The following is a 13,269-nucleotide window of genomic DNA, read 5'->3' as shown; positions in this document are numbered from 1 at the left end:
TTTGAGTCAATAGATTACATTTGAGTTTAAAAAAATTTATTAACGATATGTGGGTGTCACTGCCAAGGCCAGCATTTATTGCCCATTCTCAATTTCCCTCGAGAAGGCGGTGCTGAGCCGCCTTCTTGAACCGCTGCAGTTCATGTGGTGAAGGTACTCCCAGTGTTGTGAGGTAGGGAGTTCCAGGATTTTGACCCAGCAACGCTAAAAGGAACAGCGATATATTTCCAAGTCAGGATGGTGTGTGACTTGGACAGGAACCTGGTGTTCCCATGTGCCTGATGTCCTTATTCTTCCAGGTGGTAGTGGTTGCGGGTTTGGGAGGTGCAGTCAAAGAAGCCTTGGTGAGTTGCTGCAGTGCATCTTGTAGATGGTACACACTGCAGACACACACTGGTGGTGGAGGGAGTGTGGCTGAAATGTATTTAAGAATGACTGTCAGGCTTTTGTTTGACTAGTCTGTGGGACAGCTCTCCCAATTTTGGCACAAGTCCCCAGGTATTAGTGGAAGGACTTTGAAAGGTTGACTGGGCTGGGTGCACCTTTGTGAATCTGGTGCCGAGGTCGATGCCGGGTGGGCCGTCCAGTTTTATTGATTTTTCATAGTGGTTTAATACAACTGAGTGGCTTGCTAGGTCATTTCAGAGGGCAGTTAAGAGTCAACCATATTGCTGTGGGTCTGGATTCACATATAGGCCAGTCCGGGTAAGGGCGGCAGTCACTGTTAGTATATCGGCAAACCCAACAACCAATTTGCACATAGCAAGGTCCCAAAAATCAGCAAAATGATTAGAATCAAGTGTTTCTAAACCATCAATGTTCAAAATATTCTATTCAGTTTAACATAATTGGCTAAATATATTACAGATTTAAATTTAAATTTGTTCCAAATTAGAACTAAACGTAAAATGAGAATAAATTAAATACAAGCTTTAGCATTCCAAATACACTGAGTTTTACCATGCTGCACACACGTGAAGGTTCTTCTAGTTAGTTAACTGTTCAACCCCGTCCAGAAAATGTCTAGTTGAACCACAATCACATCATTGTTGCACGACCCACAGAACATCTGATCTTTTAATATGTTTTACCGTATCAGTACCTGTGCCTCACAGACCACAAAGGCAGCAGGTTTGGCTGCTGGTCTGTTTAATTGCAGCAGTGGTTGAGGCTTCAGAGCCTTAGTTGGGTAGAGCGCATTGTCGATTAGTACCATTGGTTCAAATATTTATCTTTGTGGGTGGACTAATGAGTAGAGTCAGGTGCTTTGTGTGGCCTGGTATCAAAAGCAGCTGCCTCTACTATAAAGGTCACGGGACGACCTCAGCTGGTTGGGTTTACTCTTTTCATCAGGCCTGCTTGAAAAAGAAAGGGAGGACTGTGGCTACAAGGCTTTCCAACTTGGAAGGAAGACACATTCCCAGTCTCATACTATTTGAGCAGCACCTCTTGCCAACCTAACATGGAGTGTTGTTGAGAGCACAGTTCAGCAATTCTGAAGTCATCCACAGTACAGCAGTCATGAAATCATCCACAGATGAGAACGGAGGAGGCTGGATAATCTCTAGAGAAATTTAAGAACCAAATTGGAAAGGGGAAAATTACAGGCATTTATTCATATTCTACATTTATAGGCCAGAGTTTTCCAATTCTGTGCTCATCAGCCCACAGTTTTCCCTCTATTAAAGTGAATGGGCGGAAAAACCCTGGACTGGTGAGCACAGAAGCAGAAATTTTCCGACCATAATGTTCAAGAGTATTATTAATACTTAAACATACGAGTACACTTCAGCACATGGGTATATTAAATCCTGAAGTACTTCACAATAGATTTTTTCCCCCCCATTTGGTTTACTATAGGGCAGTTGTTTATGCTTACATGGCTTTTCAGGAACATAAATTATAATAATAATAATTTCATTGCAGTAATACTGCTTTGTCAATATAGTTACCTATTAAAGGAAAAGGAACAAATACAGCCATCACTGGAACAAAAACCTCTACCACCATAATTTCTAATATTTAATTTTAAAAACGGCTTGTGCCACAGAGTTTGTACAAGGCTCTCATTTAATCTCAGGATTCATATAATGGTGATCAACTGTGTCATTTGAGGTTATCACTACTCCCCTCAAACAATAGACCAGGGTCTCTCTAACACACTCCAGGTATCCATTACAGTACTTGTGTTTTTAACAAAGATCTTTCTCCAAATTCATCTGCACAAAGTACAGAGAGTTTTAAGGATTTCATAAAATATGGCATCATAAGTTCACTACAGCAAACAAATAGCATTACAGCCTGCTTGTCTAATAACTAGTCAATGCCAGAAATGAAAAACTAATCAAACTAAAAACTTTGCTATAAAGAGATTTTCAGTTTGTGATTAAAAAACAGTACCTCTATCATTTCTGAGGACATCAAACAACTCCAGAGCAAGCCAAGCAGCTGCTGATAATGAGTCATGACAACACTCTGGGGCTGTGTGTGACTCTACTTGTTCAGCTTCAAACAACAGTACCACACCAAACAGAACCCTCTTATAGGGTCAAAGACACTGGATCAAAGATATCAAAACAAACTGCTTTCAAATTTTGTTTTCAAATAATATTTTATCCACTTCCAATTTTTCTTTGACAAACACTGGAATTTTAAAATTAATACAAGGGTTACATTGCAGGCCAGCAGTATAAATCATTCTTCAAAACAAAATTTGAAAAAGGATGTTCATGACAGAAGAGATGAAATTAGATTAATCATTTGGGGAAGCATAGAGCTGCGTTGAATCTCTAAAGGTTTTACAATCCACAACTTGCATCTATACACCGACTTTAATGTTAAAAAAAAAATCAAGGCTCTTCACAGAGGCATAAAGACAATGGACGCCCAAGCCAAAGGTAAAAATCTTGATCAAACAGGTGAGTTTTAAGGAGGGTCTTCAAGGAGGAGGAGGTTGAGGGGTTTAGAGAGGGAGCTCCAGAGTGTAGGGTCTAATCGGCTGACGGCATGGCTGCCGGTAGTGGGGTGAAGAGAGGATGAAGGATGCAGAAGAGGCCAGAGTCAGAGGAATGGAAAGTTCAATGGGTGGGTAGGAAGTTACAGAGATAGGGAGAGAGGAGGCTATGAATGGATTTAAAAACAAAGAAGGCAATTATAAATTTTAGGCTTCCGGGTACTGGGAGCCAAAGTAGGTCAGCAAGGACAGAGGTGATGGGCGAGCAGGATAGGATAATGGCAGCAGAGTTTTGGATGAACTAAAGAGGGTGGAGAATGGGAAGCCGGCCAGGAGAACATTGGAATTGTCGAGTCTGGAAGTGACAAAGGCATGGATGAGTGTTTCAGCAGCAGATGGGCTGAAGCAAGAGCCTGTTTAGCATTTTGAAATCTTTCAAGAAATGCCAAAGATGTATTTAAGAACCAACAACGTACCAAGTTGCCCAAGGAGAAATCTTTGTACATTCATGTCCCACCCTTTACCAATAATCCAAGCAGCATCTGAACAATAGCAAAATACTGCAGATGCTGGAAATCCGAAATAACAACAGAAAATGCTGGAAAAACTCAGCAGGCCAGGCAACATCCGTGGAGAGAAATTAGGGTCGACGTTTCGGGTGAACCCTTTTTCAAAACTGGAAAGGAAATGAAACAGATTGAAGGCAGGGCTGCGATAGAACAAAAGAAGTAAAGAGACATTAAGAGGCTTGTTTTGAATACCTCGTAATGTCTCTTTACTTCTTTTGTTCTATCGCAGCCCTGCCTTCGATCTATTTCATTTCCTTTCCAGTTTTGAAAAAGGGTTTCGACCCGAAACGTCGATTCTAATTTCTCTCCACGGATGTTGCCTGGCCTGCAGAGTTTTTCCAGCATTTTCTGTTGTTATTTCAGCATCTGAACAAGATGCCTTAGTTCATTTTTAACAAACTATAAAATCATCAGAGATTATTGAAATGCTATTTAGCAACTATGCAATAACCAGATAGTGATCCATACAATGTAGATACTTACCATGAAGGCCAAGTACTCAACACCAAAAACTTGAAACAATCCATTACCTTCAAATCAAGTCAAAATTGTGCAGGCTTCATATAGAAGCACTTCAACTATATTAGGAAATATAGTTTAAATAGGAATTACAGAAACACCAATTACACATAGCAGCATTTTATATCCAATACAGCCTTCAAATTTCCTTAGTGACTGCTTGTTGCAAAAATTCCAAACCATAGACAGTTCAGCTCATTTTACTTCCAAATCAGTCTCTAGTGGCTTATTCAGGAAACCTCCACATGCAGTTTTCTTCCAGAAAAAGGGGAAGTGGCCATCAGTACAGCCTTTATGCAGAATTTCTGTCTGGGTTTAAGCCAATACACGTTACTTGTGACCATTACAGACTAGCTAAGATGCTTTGTCAGGGTGATGACTGCAATAATTAACCAATAAAAATGTCACAAATTAAACATTCAACTTATTAAATTACATTTGGGTTGTTGTCCAAGAAGGTATCAAAAATAAGTTTGATAAGAAAATTACCAGAGTTCATGTTAATTAAATATCACTGTCCTATGATACTGAGGAGAGTTGTAATGAACATTTTAACAGCTGCCAAGAAAAAAAATGGCTTGTATATATATATATATATGCTACTCAAGAAATAGCTGTACAAAGGCGGTGTTTATTCTTAATTACCGGTGCACTGATCAGATCAGACATAAATGGAATGATTCTATATTTTCCATCAGCATTAGCAGCATGGTTATGGTAACGGTAAATGTTTGTGTCCAAGTACACGTTATCCTATGCAAAAAACAGTGCAAATCAGGTGTTTTAATTTTGAACTTGCAATTAATATTTACTTCAAACATTTAGGAAAGAACAATCAATTGTGAATAGGTTTAGGCCGACTTCTCCACACATGCATGGGTATACTTTTAAAACAGACGGGATAGATTTTGTTGGTGGAATAATTATGAAGGAACACCGAAATGAATGGGGCACTTCAGATTAATTTGTTAAATAACTATTTGTACCGTCTTGGAGTGCAAACTTGTCCACTAGAGGTCTCACGAAAGGGAGAGGTACATCTGAGCCTAAAGGAAGCCCACCATTGCCCAGAATAGGAGCAGAGAGAGCATGAGTCAAATTTACTACCAATCATGCTTAATAGAAGTTGGTGTCTGCAACGCAGCCATAGCAACAAAGATTTATTTTTCTCTATTTAAATATTGCACATTTTAAAAGGTTAACCTCGGCCCCTATATTTTTTATCTACACTTTTGGTTTGTGCCTTTTCCTTTTTTTTTTCCTCTCTCCCACATGGCAGCTGTCTTTCACTCTGCCAGCGCATTTCACACTTCATCTGGAGCCAGTCTGTTTCTTTACCTGTCCTATTACCATCTCGTCTCACCTTGAATATCTCTGTCTCTTCCTTCAGCCCCGCCCCCATTTCCCAGCCCTCAAACTGCCTTTTAATCGGTTTCATTTCCTGCCTTTTTTCCTCAGTTCTGTAGAAGGGTTTCGACCTGAAACGTTGACTGTTTCTCTCTCCACGGATGTTGCCTGGCCTGCTGAGTTTTTCCAGCGTTTTCTGTTGTTATTTCAGATTTCCAGCATCCGCAGTATTTTGCTATCGTTATCTTAAAAGGTTTATAGTTGGCAGTCAGTTTGTAGGAGGGTTTGGGAGTGAGTAAGGAGTACCGGTGCACTGATTAGATTAGATAGGAATGGAATGGTTCTATATTTTACATCAGCATTAGCACCAAGGTTATGGTAACAGTAAGTGTTTGTGCCCAAGTACATGTTATCCTATGCAAAACAGGGCAAAACTAAGAAGCGATGCAATGGGGACAGCATCGGAGAGAGTCTGAAAAGGAATTGCTGAAACACATGAAGCGGAGAGAGAAAATGGAGGCCTAGGTTAAGGAGGAGCAATGTACTGGAACCAAATGCTGGCTGGGTGACCTTGCTCATGTTGGATTGATATGCCGAGCCTACCAGTACTGCTGTATGCAGGATGGGTTGCAACATAAGGAGGAGTTAACTAAATGGCAGAGAATGTAGCAATGCTAGGGCTGGGCAGAACTAGAAGCTGCGCGTGATCGTAGAATGAGCAGGGGGACTGGGCCCTAGGACCAGGGCCACAGCAAGAAGGGAACGAGAACACCCAAGGTGGGTAGCTGGGTGGAGTGAATGTGCATGCGAATGAATCCATCTATGTGGGGCTGGGATGCCTGCTGTGCATTCATTATCAAACATCAGGAAACTACTGAACATGATCAACATGTAAACAAACAGAAGACCATGATCAGGAGCATCTAGGCTGGCTATAGAGGACAAGGGCAGAGGTTAGGAGCAGTTACTGATGAACCTTGCGGTCATTATTACAAAATAATGAGATTTTTGAAAACCAATATGAAACAATCTTTTTATTTTATATAAAAAATGGAAACATGTTTGCAGCACTTCAGTTCTTGTTGCACTTTTTCTGTCAACTTATTCCCCATTATAATTTTCTACATTTATATTCATTGTGGGATTTGCCTATGTAAGCTCGTCACACTGCGGTCACACAATTCAACCACAGGAGGGCTTTGAGAGCAAAATCAAGTGTTTCTGTGCTTTGGGTCATTGTGTTGTTTTTCTACTTTCAGATAAATGAGGATCTAAGTACAGGAAACTTTGTGTTATCCGGAGGCTAAATGTCCGGCAAGCTCGAGCCACCGGCAAAAATCAGGAGCCGTTTTGTTAGGTTTTTTTTTTCTTCTCGTGGCTTTTTTTCCCCCAACAGTCAGGCTCTGCAAAGTCTCTCTGAAGCTGTTGCTAAGCGACAGAGACGCTTCCAAGGTACGGCCAACTGTTTAGAAGCTGTTGCTAAGCAACAGTGTTTGTTGCTAGATACGGAGCTGGAAAGCTCCGTATGCTTCAACATGAACGCTGGTTTGTCCGGCAGTTTTGAGGGAATGGCAACAGCTCGGTCCAGTCGGTGCCGGATAGCACAAAGTTTCCTGTACATGTGTTTTTTACTCTTTTTTTTACATTTTCTGTGAACTTCCAAGTTTAAAAAGAAATGAATTTTATTTTCTTGTTCACCCCTCTGGAGAGCTTCATCAACTCTCTTCCATCTTTTGTAAATACCGCCCCGTCAAACCACATCTTCCACCCCACAGCAGTCCCATTTGTTAATGGCAAGGCTGTTTGCTCCACTAGCCAGCTACTGCCCAAGTAGTTTTACATTAATTTTTATTCTGTTCCTGGAGCTCCAAAAAATTAATTTTATTTTAAAGTTGTACAAGGCAAGGTACCCGCTCTCCAGCCTCACTGGCTGTCCTTCCTTGCAGCCCAGGTGACAAGGCAGTGCCCGTCTCATGTTCCGTGACCCCACAACTCACCCCCCCAGGCTCTATCAGTGCCAACCTGACTGATTATGATGATTTATTATTATTTATTTATATATGGTCTAGAAGACTGAAAATGTATGATTTGAAAGAATGCTGTTCGGGCCCGACTCTTATAAATAAATATGCACAGACAAGATCTGTAAAGGATTTCCTTGTACGTTTATTATTGTGGAGGTTTAAGCACAGTTATTCCATATGCGTGCAGAACATAGTGTAATCATCAATTTATACAGGGCAGACCCATGGGAACGGTTCCCAGCAGTCAGTGCATAGTTGGGAATAGTGGCCACAGTCCTGAGCCTGCTAATCCATGCAGAATTAGGTCAACCAGGAACACTTCAGGAAGATGATCAGCTGAAGGGAGGATGTGGCCATGGTCGGCTGAAGGGGGGGGGGGGGGGGCGGTCTGACCATGATCGGCTGAAGCAAGGCTGTGGCATCAATCGGGAAGGGGGAGCCCAAGGCTTCCTCAACAGACAGGCAAAGTTTAGTACTTACCTGGGCCTCTTCTGGCCAGTTGGCCCCTGGAGCCCTCAGAGGTTGCCGTGCTCCTCCAATTCTGGCCTCTTGCACATCCCCGATTTTAATTGTTCCACTATTGGCGGCCGCGCCTTCAGCTGCCTAGGCCCTAAGCTCTGGAATTCCCTCCCTAAATCTCCACGCCTCTCTCCTCCTTGAAGACACTCCTTAAAACCTACCTTTTTGACCAAGCTTTTGGTCATCTGTCCTAATATCTCCTACGTCGCTCGGTGTCAAATTTTGTTTGATAATGCTCCTGTGAAGTGCCTTAGGAAGTTTTACTAAGATATGGAATTAATGGAAGCACATTTCCTGTGTTTCAATCCAAATCTTAATATCAGGACTATTTTTTTTTTTGATCGAGACAAATCCTTATATGCAGATAGCACAGAAACAATCTGGACATTCAGCTCTAACTGAAGCACTGAGATTCATTCTTTGTGATTAAAACTTCTCACATCCCAACTAGAAAAGAATCCTCTTATTCTGGTGTCAGGACACAAGTAAAATGTGTGTCTCTATTGTTAATAGTCATAACATATCAAAAAACCCTCCTCATTCCTGTGCAAACTGATTGCTCTGTTTGTCTAAGAAACAACAGTGACTGCACTCCCAAAGTGCTTCATTGATCAACTTAAGGAAGTGAAAGGCACTATACACGTGTAAGTGTTTCTTTCCAGTCAGCCATGGAGACCAGGAAAGTCCTAAATTTGATCCCTGGTCTTTGCTTGGTTAGCTTATCTCAACAAAGGTGCCAGAAGAAAATCAACCAAAATTCCTTCTCCCGATCAACGAAAGTTCAATAGCTCCTGCTGGAAAATGTGCAGATGGATGTTGGATAATGAGGGGGGCGGGGGGGCGGGGAGATCAGCTGAGGCTGCAATGGTCCCACAGTACAATAGCCTGCTTATAAATGCTGGCTAGGTTCACACATGAAGACTGGCCACTAGAGACACATACTGGTAGGCATCACTTTCAGAAGAGAGATGAAAGGAGAGGAAAGCTATTTGAACAGCGTGAGAAAGTTTCCCTAATGCTTAGTGGCTAAATTCACTATATGGTGTGGAACTGAACCATGTAGACCATGAAAGCAAGGGTAAGCTAAGTTTGAAAATTCAGTTCTTAATGTTTTGCCAATAGCTTCCCTCCACATTCCTGGACCAACAATTTGGCAAAATTTGGATATGAAGGTGGCTAGTGGTAATAATACTTCATGACAGTGGGAAAATGCATGTGTAATCTAGTACTTATTAAGGAAGGTCCCAGCTTTTATATCTAGATTCCCTCAAATCTTGATGTTATTGGCTAATGCTAGTGAACCTCTGCTTTCTCGCCAAAGTTTTTGCGTGCGTGCCGAGAAAGTGAAGTTAGGTCAGCAAAGGAATTATTTTGGTTCAGTGTATCCAAGCTATTGGGAGCGAGGGGGAGAAAGAGAGTGAAATATGGCTATGGTTCCTACACATGATTGTTATCTGGTATACTCTGCTGGAAATGCATGTGTATGGATGCTGGAGATCAGTTGTGAAGCTCCCATTAGTATCATGCCCACATTCACCGTCTATGTTCATACATGAAGACTGCCCAATTGGGCAAGAAAGCAGTGAACGACCAGAGTCAGTCAGTCATTAATTCAGGAGTGATAAGGGGAGAAAAGTGTAAAGGGGGAGGAAAAACTAAAAAGGGAAGAAAGGGGCAACAGCCAGGAAGAGGGGAGTTGAGAGGGAACAAGAACACAATTGCCAACTGAAGGGAACGGACACTGGAAGAGCGAGGATAGTGCCAGGATCAAAATCAGATTGTGGTAAACCACTGTTTGTATTCCACTGTGTACATGCCTGGACATGCCTCGGCTGACTCCTCCCACAAGTCCTAGTATAAAGGTGACTGCTCCCCAGCCCTCTGTATTTCTGGACCGGTCGACCACTCGAGGCAGACCTTCATTCTTTTGTTAATAAAAGCCTTTAGTTACTCTCTTAACTCTCAGTCTTTTATGAGTAATTGATAGCGCATCACAGATAGAAGCCGGTTTGATGCTCACCACGAGCAAATGCCTACTCCGATAAGTTCTGAAACTTCCAATATAATCCAGTGCCAGAACTTGTGTCATGCATCATTAAGTTAATATCACAAAACAAAATACTGTATGGGTGGTCTGTCTGCCGATTGCATACTGGCAACAGCCAAGTAGAATCCCACTGAATTGTGAAGTTCACCAAAAGGATAGCTTTATATTTCAATCTTATGGTTTGTTGGGGGGGGGGGGGGGGGGGCAGGTGCAGGGCAAGCGATTTGGGACACAGAGCAGATTTTTCAGTTGTTGCAGTAACCAAAGTATTTACTGCTCTACATTGAAGGGAAAATAGTAAACTTGTGCTTCAGCTTGGAGCCTGTACAATGCTAAAAAAAAGTTTGGCCTCCTCTCTTTCCTGCTCTTATTCACTACCCATCTTAGAATTAGCTGATACTGCCTAGATCTCCCCTGAATAGATCGCCCCTGAATTATAATCAATCACAAAAGGGCACTCCTTTTGGGAGGGCTGTATGCACTGTAACTATTCAGCGTTGTTGTTTTGGTAGCTATGATGTAAATGGCTACCATTGCAGCAAGCAACAATGAACTTCATTGGCATTACACTCACACTAAAGATGTTCTTTAGAAATCTACTTGCCAGATGAATGGTAAAACTCCCCTGTTTGGAGTTCCTGAAACTGTATTAGTATCTAGTTTCAAAGGTTACTTGGCAGATTTCTTTACATTAGGATCTGTGCCTCAGTATTATTGATGTCATTCATTTTGGTTTCTCAAATTTATATGCTTCAATGGAAATGAAACCTTTAAACAATGACCAAATGCTTCATGAGCAAAAAACTTAGGACAAAATCAAATTAAATGCATTGCAATATCCTTCTCATTAAGATATTATATGAATTACTTTCCACAGAGCCAGCTGTAAACTATGTCCCAAGTTATGCTAACGATTGATGTGTACAACTGTAAAAGCACACTGTATTAAATTAATTCCTTAAACAACACCAACAAAACATAACTATAAATTGCATTCTTTCATTCAATGATTAAGATGCACATAGATCATCCCCCTCAAATGATACAATATAAATAATGCCTTACCTTCTATAAAATCCATGGATTGGTTGTAGACACAAGAACTGCCAATAATCCAAACAGAAGGCTTTTAATTTCAACATTTTACAAATTGTTTGTTGAGTTCTTATTTCAATAAGTTGCTTTTAAATAATTCACAGCAAAATTCCTGCTGAGGTTTCAGTATTAAGTTCACATCAGCATTTACGTTCACAAAGCAGCTTAATATTCTTCCACAAATCTTGGAGGTCCATTCTTCAAAACACCAATATTTACAGGAGATGGTTACATTGCTCTTATCCTTATTTAGCTTCCTGGGATAAAAACCTATGACAAGGACAACAGCACATGTCTACCTTAGTCGCTGGACTTTTTAAATCGACTTGTGCTTACAAAGCCTATTCAACATACTAAGCGTGGTAATCAGTACTTCTTTGTCATTTGAAACCTGCTTTTACTGTGCGATTTTAATCCAGGCGTGAGAACCCTTAAGCGTTCATTGTTTCCTGGATTCCTAAAGATGCATCAAAAAAATAAATAGAGATCTGTAAAAAAAAATTAATGATATTTCCCAAATAAGACAAGAAATTTGAAATTTAGACTTCTTTTCTGTCAAAGCAATAAGAGGCTGAACTCTGGTAAGTACAGTACAAACAAGACTGCCTTCACCGGACACTTGAATTCAGAACTACAGCTGCTGCATTGTCTGTCACCGAGTATGAGAAATGTGGCTTTCCCAGTAACCCGGAATGACAATGAAAACAATACCTTACTCAATCAGGGTGTTAATGATGCCTTATCTAATTCCCAGCACCCTTTGCCAAACAGCTCTGTGAGCAGAGAAGCTAATCATCTGTACCACATGGTGCTCAGTGGGCAACCTCCCAACCGTAGGAGGTTGCAAGCTAAAGCTGTACAGATAGGCGGATGATGGTTGCTGTAGCAACTGGATCACACTGATAAAATCTGGAGTGGAGCATGGGTGGCAGTTCGCTCACCAATTCTAAAATAATGTATTTGTGATTGGAAAAATGCAGACATGACAAGCAACTACAATAGAATGATGGTGCATTTAGATTTGCCAAATAGACATCAAGTTTAACATGAATGGTCGGGTTCATAAAAGTACAAATATTTTTACATTTATATGTTTAATAGTCCCTTAACGCCACACATTTTTTTTTGTTGTATATGAAAGAGAATTACTCAAATCTTTGCTCCAGGTACCATTATTTGAAAACACTTTTACAATGCACAAGGTAGCTTTAAAAAGTGAGGATTCTTTCAAGAAATACAAGTTAATGAAGTATCCTCCAAAAGATGAGTTTAAAAAAAAAAGTATATTAAATAAAGTATATTAGCATATTAAACACCCCTTCACATCAGATGGAGAAACTAGCCAAATCTCAAATGGTAGTGGCTCTGCTCTGGTTTTCTTTGTTTTAGAAATCTAACGAGTGACTTTAGAACCTGCGGCAAACATTGAAGAGCTCAGTTAGCGTACAAAATGATTGCTCACAATGTAACAGCAAAAAAAAAAGCTCCTAATATTGGCGACCGAATGTACAAGCCTGCCTCCAAAACACAAAAAGACACAAACATATGCCACTGTTTTTCTAGATGCCCCCTATGGTATTTAAGTTTATTTCAAGTTGTAAACAATATCTTCATATTTTGCCATGGTGATTAGAAAAAGTCTTTGAACATTAAATAATTGAACATATCAGTCAAACTTCCACGTCAGAGACGACACTGTTTTATAACATGACCCCACTAAGGTTAACAGTAACCTTCCATCCGGCTCCCAGCAAAACCAACTGCAACCAAGTGCCCACTCCACTCTTCACCCCCTCCTTCCCCATCACCAAAAACCATGTGCACGTGCATCTCCGTTTTCTCCCCCTTCTCTTACCAAGTTTGCCATGAAGGACTATCTCGCATTCCCTTTCCCCTCAAAATAATCTTTTAGTCAACAACAACTTGCATTTACATAACGCCTTTAACATAGTAAAACGTCCCAAGGTACTTCACAGGAGTGTTAAGAAAAAAAGAGAGAGAGAGGAGAGAAAGAGAGAAAGAGGAAAGAGAGGAGAGAGAGGAGAGAGAGGGAGAGAGAAAAAGAAGAAAAAGACTTGCATTTATGTAGCGCCTTACACGACCACTGGACATCCCAAAATACTTTACAGGCAATGAAGTACTTTTTGAAGTGTAGTCATTGTTGTAATGTAGGAACATAAAGGAGCTTAGGACAGA

At 40.8% G+C, this 13,269-nt stretch overlaps 1 protein-coding gene across 3 annotated transcripts in view; it reads right to left on the bottom strand.

The window, feature by feature from the left end:
- Positions 1-13,269, bottom strand: part of iqsec1b (IQ motif and Sec7 domain ArfGEF 1b) — a 627,464-nt gene that overhangs the window by 219,460 nt on the left and 394,735 nt on the right. Inside the window, exon 1 of one of the 3 annotated variants that reach the window (XM_086001716.1) lies at positions 11,044-13,047. The exons of the other annotated variants lie outside the window; for them this stretch is intronic. Coding sequence (XP_085857842.1) covers positions 11,044-11,120 — 77 coding nt within the window. The 5' untranslated portion in view covers positions 11,121-13,047. Of the gene's footprint in view, positions 1-11,043; positions 13,048-13,269 lie in introns of those variants that run through there. 3 annotated transcript variants of the gene reach the window in all.

This window comes from Somniosus microcephalus, chromosome 11 (assembly GCF_052327205.1).
Source record: "Somniosus microcephalus isolate GS21.2 chromosome 11, FLI_Smic_1.0, whole genome shotgun sequence".
Taxonomy (NCBI): domain Eukaryota; kingdom Metazoa; phylum Chordata; class Chondrichthyes; order Squaliformes; family Somniosidae; genus Somniosus; species Somniosus microcephalus.
Note: the sequence above shows the minus strand (reverse complement) of the source record. Positions and strands in the feature narration are given on the sequence as shown.